The sequence below is a fragment of the Nerophis lumbriciformis genome, linkage group LG21 (genome assembly GCF_033978685.3).
Source record: "Nerophis lumbriciformis linkage group LG21, RoL_Nlum_v2.1, whole genome shotgun sequence".
Lineage (NCBI taxonomy): Eukaryota > Metazoa > Chordata > Actinopteri > Syngnathiformes > Syngnathidae > Nerophis > Nerophis lumbriciformis.
This window is the reverse complement of record NC_084568.2, coordinates 5,337,598-5,349,099: the sequence shown is the minus strand read 5'-3', so window position 1 is coordinate 5,349,099 and position 11,502 is coordinate 5,337,598. Positions and strand designations below refer to the sequence as shown.

The following is an 11,502-nucleotide window of genomic DNA, read 5'->3' as shown; positions in this document are numbered from 1 at the left end:
GGCCCTTCTCGCGGATCGCCTCAGCTACGGCTCCCGGTGGGGCCCTCTCGGGGGAAAGGGCCTCGGTCCCGGACCCCGGCGAGGCTTCCCTTCTCCGCTCCGTAAAAGTGTCCATCTCTTTTCTTTTTTTTTCTTCTGTTGTGGCATATGCAGCAGGTGCCTGCTCGTTTTTCGTATGTGGGTAACAACATTTAACTATGTATATATATTTCCGAATTGGTTTAACTGCCACCCGCCTGAATCTATTTAAAATCTAATTTTGTTTTATTTCAACCGCCCGACCCGCGGATAAAATCTAATTTTTTTAAATTTCATCCCCCCGATCCGCGGATAATCCGCGGACTACGCGGTTGTGCCCGCAAACCGCGCATCTCTAGTGTCTACATTAAAACATTCTTCTTCATACTGCATTAATATATGCTACTTTTAAACTTTCATGCAGAGAAGGAAATCACAACTAAAAAAAATCACTATTTTTTTCATACGGTGTTGATGTGGAAATGTTTGCCTCTGCATTTTGATGGTGTGGCCGTGTGGAACCAAACGGAGATATTGACGTGCGGAGTAAGCTCTCTTCCTTGTCTGGCGGGTGACTTTTCAAATGATGCTACATATTAGCAGTGTAGCCGAGTGTCCTGGGTTCGCCTATACAGTGTACTTATCTAATAAAATAATAAACGGGAGACATTAGAGCAGGTTCGGTAGCCACCGCGTCTTTAATGTCAACATCACACTCCTCCTTCCACAACCACACACACCCTACGTCACAGCCCTACGGCAACAACTCTGGAGGGACAAAACTCCTCCTTACCTAACACACTCCAGTAACTTGGGACACCCTGAACTGTTTGTTACAGCAGTAATGCTACTTTTTATAGCAACGCTTTTGCCCCATACTTGACGAATTACGGTTGTCTGTTCGACATATTCCCACTTGAAGCCAAACCACCGCCAGACGATGGACCCCCTGCTGTTTTTCTTGGGAATTAATTATTCCTCCGTTTGTTACCAGATTCGCACCTTCTTTTTCTTCTATTAGCGCTCGCACCACTCCGCTAACATCACAGCTAACGTTAGCCATGCTGCTACCTCTCTGCTGGGAGAGGGCGTATACGTATGTGACGTATGACGTGACAGTATGTGACGTGTGTAAGAAGGTGCGCTTGTCTGTCTGAGAGAAGGAAAGAGCGAGGAGAGCCTGTAGTGTAATGCCCGCAGCTAAAAGCCACTGTGTGAGAACGTATGCTCGATATCACGATATAGTCATTTTCTATATCGCACAGAGACAAACCCGCGATACATCGCGGATATCGCCCAGCCATAGTACCTATCCAAGGTTCCGATTACTTCACATCAAATATTCCACTAAGAAAAATATTTTTGATCGAAGATTTTGCAAATTTGATATATAAATAACCCAAAAATGTATATTTTGTTGTTTTCTTACTGTACCGAAAATGAACCAAACCGTGACCTCTAAATCGAGGTACGTACCGAACCGAAATTTTTGTGTACATTTACACCCCTAATATTCTATCATAAATGAGTAATCTAACTTAGTAATTGTGAAAAATATAAACAGTTTTAACACATATATGTTCTGTTTAACCACTAATGGTAACATAAGCTAGGCAATGGTGTTGTTATGATTACTTTGAAAATTGTAACTGACAGCAAGTTGCAAACAGCCCCTTAAATGGCAAAGACTACTTCCTGGTAGTGGTCTATACACTACTGCCATCTAACGTCTTAAGGTCACAAATGCATGAAGTCTACTGTATAATAAAGTACTGTACAGTACTTGCAAATGAGACACAAAACTGTAGAAAAATAGGATAACTGGACAGCAAAGCTCAGTCTTAAATGATAAATGAATAAAAAAAATAAATAAATAAATAAAAAATATATATATATCCATCCATCCATCCATTTTCTACCGCTTATTCCCTTTGGGGTCGCGGGGGCGCTGGAGCCTATCTCAGCTACAATCGGGCGGAAGGCGGGGTACACCCTGGACAAATCGCCATCTCATCGCAGGGCCAACACAGATAGACAGACAACATTCACACTCACATCCACACACTAGGGCCAATTTAGTGTTGCCAATCAACTTATCCCCAGGTGCATGTCTTTGGAGGTGGGAGGAAGCCGGAGTACCCGGAGGGAACCCACGCAGTCACGGGGAGAACATGCAAACTCCACACAGAAAGATCCCGAGCCCGGGATTGAACCCAAGACTACTCAGGACCTTCGTATTGTGAGGCAGATGCACTAACCCCTCTGCCACCGTGAAGCCCTATATATATATATATATATATATATATATATATATATATATATATATATATATATATATATATATATATATATATATATATATATATATATATATATATATATATATATATATACTTCTTTTTTTTTTAACAATTAGCATTCATCAACACATACTAAAAGTACCGAACATTAGAATCGATTTCCAGGTACAGCAACATTTGTACAGTATCAATAAAAATGTGAAATGTGCCCATCCCCAGTAATGACAGTTGATTTCAAATACAATTAGGTATATAATGTCTATATAACGTGTTTAATTTTTATGCAAATGTTATTGTTTAAAAACAGATCAATATGAGACCGTCGCCTGGCAAAATAAATGGTGTCAACTTTGCTCGGAGCCAAAACCAAAGATGTTTTTCTCTTGACATCACAGAGGACAAATACGCTCAAGTGAACAAATATGTTGGAAGAGTCAAGCTTCCACAGGAAACAAAGGTTGACATTTGCTTTGCAAACATTGCACGCTTTAACTGTTTGCTGCAACCGTTTTCCCTTAAAGACCTCCTGTCAATTTGTGAACAACACCACATGTGTGCATCTGTATATTCAAATATAAGGCAAAAATAGACATATCTATAAATAAGAAGCAACACTGATCCAAATTTTTGTTACGGGTAGCAAAATATGGTACACACTTAAAGTTTCCACGTGCAAATCATATTCAATTTATTTTCAATTGAATAGACAAATTTTAGCTCATTTGGAATTTAATGCCTGCAACATGTTTCAAAAAAGTTGGCACAAGTGGCAGAAAAGACTGACAAAGTTGAGGAATGCTCATCAAACACTTATTTAGAACATCCCACAGGTGAACAGGCTAATTGGGAACAGGTGGGTGCCATGATTGGGTATAAAAGCAGCTTCCATGAAATGCTCAGTCATTCACAAACAAGGATGGGGCGAGGGTCACCACTTTGTCAACAAATGCCTGAGCAAATTGTTTAAGAACAACATTTGTCAACAAGGAATTGCAAGGAATTTGGGAATTTCACCATCTACGGTCCGTAATATCGTCAAAAGGTTCAAAAGGAAATGTATGATTTTTTTGTAGTAGCAGGAAAAGTGTGGATGCATCATTTGTCAAAAGGAGTTGAGAGTTAAAGAACAAAATGGATTAAGTTTTGGGGTATTATGATTTGTAAAGAAAATTACATAAATGATAAAACACAAAGGTTAACATACCTAAAACAATTGCTATTTTACACAAAGTGAAGGAATTGCAACATCAAAAAGCATTCTATTGTATTTATTTATTATTTTATTCTTTATTCACTGATCGTTCAATAGCTCATATACTGTATTTAAGTGTGGGGTAGTGCCCGTAAAACATATTTAGTTGTGTTTTGGAACAGGTTTGACAATAAAATAAAACAATGTCAAACTCTATGTATTAAAAAATAAATAAATTCATGATGATGAAAATATATGACTGAGTAAAATTATGTCTTTATTTTTAGTTTATTTGTTGTGTCGCCTAGACTAGAGTACATTGAAAGACACTTGCTGTTCTTTTAAGATTAGGTGGAAAATTTATGTTTTTTTTAACTTCTTTCCATTCATAATTAATGTTATGTTTTTTCTCTTTGATAGATTTTATTGAATGAACTAAAAATTTAAATTAATGAAATGAAATGAAAACAACAAACGCATAATCCATTTTAGAATATTATTTTGTACACATCTTTTACAAGGAAAAGTGGTCAAATGATGTACAGTACAGTATATATAATGTTTCATTTGAAATACAAGTACATTATTATTGATAGTATAACACAATCAGCTTTTTAAAATGTGGCAATAAATTACTTCTGTTGTCATGGTTTATTTGAATAGGACAACATTTCTTCTTCAATAAATGACAATCTCTGAAAAGGTACCATCTGTCGTAAATCACAACCATGTGTTATGAATATTACAACTATAAACAAATGTTACACCATGCACCAATGCAAAAGATTAAAAAATGTTAAAAGTATCCTTCAAACCCTTCAGGGCTTGCTCCTTTGTGATTCTCTTCCAGGCTTCCGGAACCTGAGCTGGCTTGGCGAAATACTCTTTAGCAAAACTATCATTGTAACGTACCATTACGAACTTCCAGTAATCAGACGCTTCCATTGTGGGGTCTGGGGGAATGTACCAGTCGGAAAAGACTGTATTGTAGTCTCTGTATCGTACGAATTTCTCTGGACGCATGAATGAACGAGTACTTTGAACATTGTTTGTACATAGAGATATACCCAATTTGTTAGTCAGCTGGTTTCTCCATTTTCCAAGCCCCTGTGGCCGATGGACAGATGCGTGATGTTTTCTGTGGTTTTTGCCGCCAGCCTCACAAGAGATTTTACAGAATGGACACTGCTGGCCGCATCCGAGAATCCTCTTGAAGAGCTCATCCTGCGGTTTTACTGCAAGTTTATTCAAGGTTTCAGGTATGTCTTCAGTGTTGGAGAATTCCACATGCAGTGTTTCCTTTAGCGACTTTAAGGATGCAATACATTTTTGTGTGAATGAATGCATCGTGCAATTGATCTGAAACAAAATGAGTTTTTCAGCCTCCTCGGATATCGTGATGTCCTTTCTCAGATATAGGCGCATTTCGTGGACGAGATTTGGAATACTCTCAGTGCCATCAGATTGCTTTTTTAAGGCACATTCAAATGCTCTTAATATTTTGTTAACAACGACTTCGAGGATCTGCAGCTTTAATTTGCACAAAGTATTGTCTTGCAAATTTTCTAAGATGTGCACAAATATCCACTCTTTGACGTACATTTCATACTGACATATGAACTTGAGAAAAGCTCTGAAGTCATCTTTCAGCAATAGCTCTTTCTGAATGCTGTACTGGAAACGAGAGCGTGAACTGAACTGTATCGATTCGCAGCTGATCAGAATGTTATTTACAATGTCGATTCCCAATGTTCGGTTCATGTAATCTTCAATGGCAGGCTTGATACAAAACTGGACAAAATTGTTGGCTTTGCGTTGGCAATGATCTGTCTGTTTGTACAAATCCATAAAATCCATCAAATATTGATTCTTGTGCTTTTCCAGCTGTGTTCGGGGGTCAATCTTCAACAAGAACCTTTGGTGCATTTTGAGGAATTCTCTTGCAGCAAATCCACAAATGTGAAGTTTGATGTCAATCTCAAATCTTGTGTTTGATCTGTGAAGATTGTAACCTTTGTTAAGTGATTTGTCAATCCTTTGCAGCAGATCTCTTGAGAAAGAATCATTATAATCACCATTGGACTTGGTTTGATCAAAAACAAACTGTTTTTCTGTCTCAATGATGTCATTTGTATACATTTGGAAATTTGTCCACATGTCCTCATCTGTTACATTATGAGGGTCAACATGGTCATGTCTTGTTTTAAATGAGTCAGTCCCAAAGCGTAGTAGGTCTTGAATATGCTGCAGTTCCTCATTTACATTTCGATTTGAGACATTTTTCTTCAGCTGGGTGAGAATGGATGCAGGTATATCTTCATCTTTCAGTGCAGGTACATTGATAGTGGCAGAAGCCCACATTTTGTGAAACTCCTCTCGCAGTTGGTCATCAGACAGTGTGGTGTCTTTGCAGTCGCACAGAAGCTTCATGACTCTCTCTTCAATCCTGCCACGGTACTCTTGTTGTATGTCCAGTGCCTTTTTTTTAGCTATTTTGAGATACAGGGCTCTGTCCAATTTAGCATTCACTGAATGTCTAATCTCATTTGACACACCTTTGATACTATTGTAAAAGTCAGTTTTGTACTTCTCTATCAGCTTTATATTTCCGTCTCTCTTTCCGTAGTAATCACAGAGTTTCTCATTCATTTTGCTTTGTTGTGTTTCTATTTCTTGAGCTAGTTCAGTTTTTTTGGTGGTGATCAAGGAGTTCCATGTTTCCAGTCCAACTTCATTGTTGGTATTTACAATTTCCAACTCTGCTGCTGTCTGCCTGGGGAATATTTCTTTTTTCATCTCCCATTCCCACTGGAGGAACTCTTTGCTCAGGTTGTCATAGGCGTGAGCCACAAGTGTGTTTCTGAAGCTAAAGATGAAGTTTTCATATTTTAGTGATTTCCACAGACATCTCATCCATTCGAGAAGCTTTGGGATTGTTGAGGCTTCAAATTGCTTATCTTTTCCCACCATCTCCAGAAGATTCTTCTTGAAGTCTGATACAGCTTCACTGTAACCAATGTTCACTGGTGCCATTGGAGGGGTTCCATGCCAAAGTCCTGGGATGTTCCAGTTGTTGTTTTGTATGTCATAGTCAAGCACATCTGTGAATGCGTGAATCCCAGGTTGTCTCTCCATTTCAGCTGCAATCTTTGTCATTTCATTGAGTTTGTCCAAGAGATGTTGTCTTTCTGTCAGGCTTTTGTTGTGAGCAGAGACTTCGGCGACATTTTGGTGCACAAAATGACAAATCGTCCTTTTCCCGATTTGTTTCATTCTCAGGAAGGCATGGACAGCAATTTGCAGGACATCTTTCATTTCATTTGCATTTTCCATCGCAATGTTTATGATTGCAACATCACTTAAGCCAATGACAAAGGTGGCTAGCTGGTTGTCATGCTCATAACTATCTTCTATTTGCGCAAGATCAGGGGATTTCAGACCCTCTGTATCAATGAGGAGAATGAAGTCACAACCCAACTCTTGTTGTGCATCGTCTCCAACTTTGAGAAATAGCATATAAGCCCCTCTTGTACATCTGCCACTGCTGACCGCTAACTGAACACCAAACATGGTGTTGAGAAGTGTTGATTTTCCAGTACTTTGAACACCTAACACGGCTACTACCAACAACCTGCTCCTTCCCCCGACCTTCTTGTGAAGCTCCATCAATACAGCTGTCACCCACTTCTCTGGGATGTTCGAAGCATCTCCATCTAAAAGTTCTAATGGATAACCATCCAACAGCATTTCAGCAGTTATGGCAGGTAAATGGCAGATTTTACCAGTGGAATCATCCACATGCACAGATACTTCATAGTTAAGTCCCATTTCTCTCATGTAATGCTCCACCCCTAAAGAGCTGTCCACCAAAGCCTGATTAAACACTGCAATGAGTTTGGCATTCTTCTTTTGGCATTGCTCTTTCAATTTCTTCCGCAGGCTGGTCAGTTGGTCTCGAGAATGCGTATTAAACTGGAATTTCATCCACTTCAAGAAAACATGTCTTTCTTCTTTGTCGCTTGTTGATAAGGTTGCAATAAAATCCTGCATTCCTTGGGACATTTTTTTCTTGTTTTGCAACTCCCAAATGTGATTTTTCTGTTCTCGTAGCTCAGCTTTTTGATGCTCAACCACATCACTGCCAAAATTACTGATTCTGCATTCCTCCTTCTCCAGTTCTGATAGTCTTTTCCAATGTTCCCCTTGCAGAGGAAGTTGTTGTCTTTTAAATTCTGGTATGGTTTGCAAACCGATACGCCTAATGATCTTTTCAGCTATTTTTTTCTGGTCAACAGTTTTGTTTTCATCCACTGCCAGACCTAATTTACCTGCCGTTGTGTGCATATTTGCAATACTCGTGGTTTTTACATCACGAAGTGAGGTCTTGATGGTTTCACAAAGTCTCTTTGAAAACTCTGCTGTATTTACCCTGGGAGTTTTGATTTTGACCCTGTTTTTTTCTATATCCAACTTTTGCATTATTTTTTGGACGGACGTCATATCCTTGTTATTAACAACAAAATGGAGTTTGGATTTTGCATCGTCAAGAGCATTCAGAATTGTATTCTCTTTTTCTTCAACAGTGTCTAAGAATACAAAGACTGCATTGGACACTTCACAAAGGAAGGTGAACTGCATAGATGACTCACAAATCTCTCCTCGCAAATTAGCAAGTGCAATTGGCTCTCGAAATGTGTCCATATTTTCTTTTCCACAAGGAAGGAACCAGCAAACTTCCACCAAACCATTTGACAGTTTTCGAGTGAGTGTGCCCCCTTCCATGTCTCTGTGTATGAACATATTGTGATTCTGCTGGCCACGGCTAAGAACTTGATTTAAAAGCTGCGATTTGGATAGGCTGCAGTTTTTTAGCCTCACAAAAGAAAATAATGGAATTTTTGCCTGGACGATGTAGTCCTCGACAAATCCTTTGGATTCACACAAATCATGCGGACACCACTCTTTGACGATTTCTCTCAGAGCCCATGACATCAGGGTACACTGACTGTTGTTGGTGTGGGGCAACAACAGAGGGACAGAAAACTGGCATAATGACAACTTGAGGGCCATTTCCTGCTGCAAAAAGCTGTCGGCACAAAGAAATAGACACACTATCAGGTCAAGAGGATGAACTGTAGTTTCTGAGAGGCCATCTTCTGTGTAAAGGTCCAGTGACTCAAAGAAATCATCAGTTTCCTCATGACTGCTAAACAACTGTGTGTAGTTCCTGCAACCAGCATTGACTTTAAACAGTTTTCTGAGGTAATGAAATGGCACTTCATCTGCTAATACAACACTTTTTTCATTTATGCTGTTCTTGTTGACTTCCAGTAGAGACTGAAGTTTGAGTTTGTTCGGGTAATACTGCACGAGTCCAAGGTTGGAGAGGACATCCAACAGAACTGTCAAAGAGAAAGATTAGATTGTTTTAGTTTAAAAGGCTCATATCGTATATCGCTGTTAACTCTTCATGATTGCTCTGAGGTGTGTAAGAAGTATCCACGATGAAAATTCACATGAAAACATATTTTGGAAGCTCCTCAACATACAGGGTTTCCCCCAGATTGCCAATATTGTCACGGCGCATGCGCAATACTTCTGGCCATCTGCAGCAAGAGCCGCCGGCAGCTCCGCTAGGAGCGCGCCGGGACGCGGCCCGGCTCGTTCTTCCCGCATCGCGGCCACGCGCCTGCAGGCAATCATCAGCGCACATGGGTCTGATGAGGGCAGACAGCATAAAGACCAGCGGACCCGAAGATCCAGTGCCGGAACGTAGTTCACTCTGTGCAGTAAGCATCCCGTCTCTGGCTTCCCCCCTTGTACCTGCTCTCTGTGCTTTCCCTCTGCCCGTGTCTTACATGTCCCTTGTGTTCCCTGCAGTGTTCCCCCCAAATCCAGTGATTGAGCAGTGCGCCTTGACTTCCCTCCGGATTTTGGACCGCTTCCCTCGATCCTCGACCCCCGCTCGGACACGGACCTCGACACCTCTCTCCAGCCCCCGACCCTCTTAAATAGTTTCTACCTCAGTTGATATGGTTTGTTGAGTTAGCACAATATGTGGAAATGACCAATTAGGTAGTTAATACACAGAAGGGATTTATTTATGCTTTATTTTGTTTTTGTTCAATTCTAGATGGGTTGTGAGTAGGGATGTCCGATAATGGCTTTTTGCCGATATCCGATATTCCGATATTGTCCAACTCTTTAATTACCGATACCGATATCAACCGATATATACAGTCGTGGAATTAACACATTATTATGCTTAATTTGGACAACCAGGTATGGTGAAGATAAGGTACTTTTAAAAAAAATTAATAAAATAAAATAAAATAAATAAATTAAAAACATTTTCTTGAATAAAAAAGAAAGTAAAACAATATAAAAACAGTTACATTGAAACTAGTAATTAATGAAAATTTGTAAAATTAACTGTTAAAGCAGGGGTCGGGAACCTTTTTGGCTGAGAGAGCCATGAAAGCCAAAGATTTTAAAACGTATTCCCGTGAGAGCCATATAATATTCTTTAACACCGAATACAACTAAATGCGTGTATTTTTAAGTAAGACCAACATTTTTAGAGTGTAATAAGTCTCTTATTCGTTTTAATAACATTGTTATTCTGAAGCTAATCAGTAATAAATAAAATACTTCTTACCAATAATGCGACTTCTTGAACAGGTGCGGTATAGAAAACGGATGGATGGATTAAAATGAATGAGAATGTTTTATATTTTGAACGTTATTTTTAACACTGTGATTACCAGCGGAATTATTCATTACTTATCGTGTTAAGCAGTGTCAGCTAAAATGTATCTGAGAGCCAGATGCAGTCATCAAAAGAGCCACATCTGGCTTTAGAGCCATAGGTTCCCTACCCATGTGTTAAAGGTTAGTACTATTAGTGGACCAGCAGCGCGCACAATCATGTGTGCTTACGGACTGTATCCCTTGCAGACTGTATTGATATATATTGATAGGAAGCCTTTGGTGGCATTTCTTTCTGTAACCATAATCAATTATTACTATAATTAAATATAACTAGATACAAGACAGTAATCTAAGTCAAATGAGCTCGGAGTATGTGCTTTTACTGCCGTCGTGTGTCTAATTTTAAGTCTGTGTTGTATAAAAAGAGTAAAACATAAAGACAGTATTTGTTTTCAACCCTGCGCTTTTTGAGGTTAAGGTTAAAAGGAACACCTAAAACATTAAAACCAATTCCTAAAATCATAAGTTGTTTCAATGTTATTGAAATGAAAAAGTTTCAAAACAGTGCAGCATTTTCTAAAAAAATCAATCCAGTGAAATCCTGGAGGTACCGATACTGCGTATAATTATCCAAACTGGAATTACTGGAGATGTTTTTTGAAGCAACACATTGTCAAAAACCCAGCTGTCTCATATTGCACTGCCACAATTTTGCGATTGCGCTTTCTTCAAAATGCTAAAATTACTAACACATTTTTGAGTCAATTGCCAAATGTCGTCTTCTCTCTTTGTAAAAGCAGAGTGGAGACAGACTACTTTGTACAATATCAATACAACTACCGGTAATTACTTTTCAAAACATCAGCATGGAAACATACAAGTATTTATTAAAAGTAGGACTGTACCTTTTTGGTCTGGTCCTTCAGTGCTCATTGTAGCCATGGTCTGATGGTCCTTCAGACCTCTCTTGTCCTTAAATACCTTAAGACCACAACGATAATTACATTAAATTAAACCACCTTTATAAACACAAAATGTTGGTGACATTTTTTTTTTAAATCAGGTAAATTATCACCATTCCTTTAAATTTAATGTAAACATTTGTATTTCATTTACTATCATCGACACATCCATAAATATTCACCTACCTTCCATGTCAGCCAGAGGTACAGTATTCTCGGTCCAACTTCCTTCCGTGGTATTTAAAGGCAAGAAAATACAAAGACAAAGCATTTGATTATCCTGACAAACCGGTTTGTTGTTGAAGTAAATTATGTAACT

The 11,502-nt window shown here is 38.9% G+C and overlaps 1 protein-coding gene across 1 annotated transcript; it reads right to left on the bottom strand.

The window, feature by feature from the left end:
- Positions 1–4,122: 4,122 nt before the first annotated feature.
- On the bottom strand, positions 4,123–11,199 carry LOC133621212 (up-regulator of cell proliferation-like). Its single transcript, XM_061983180.2, has 2 exons — positions 11,127–11,199; positions 4,123–8,912 (listed from the first exon to the last, which is right to left on the bottom strand). Exons 1-2 carry the CDS (start codon positions 11,161–11,163, stop codon positions 4,297–4,299), a joined length of 4,653 nt encoding a protein of 1,550 aa, XP_061839164.1. The 5' UTR covers positions 11,164–11,199; the 3' UTR covers positions 4,123–4,296.
- Between the last annotated feature and the right edge of the window lie 303 nt (positions 11,200–11,502).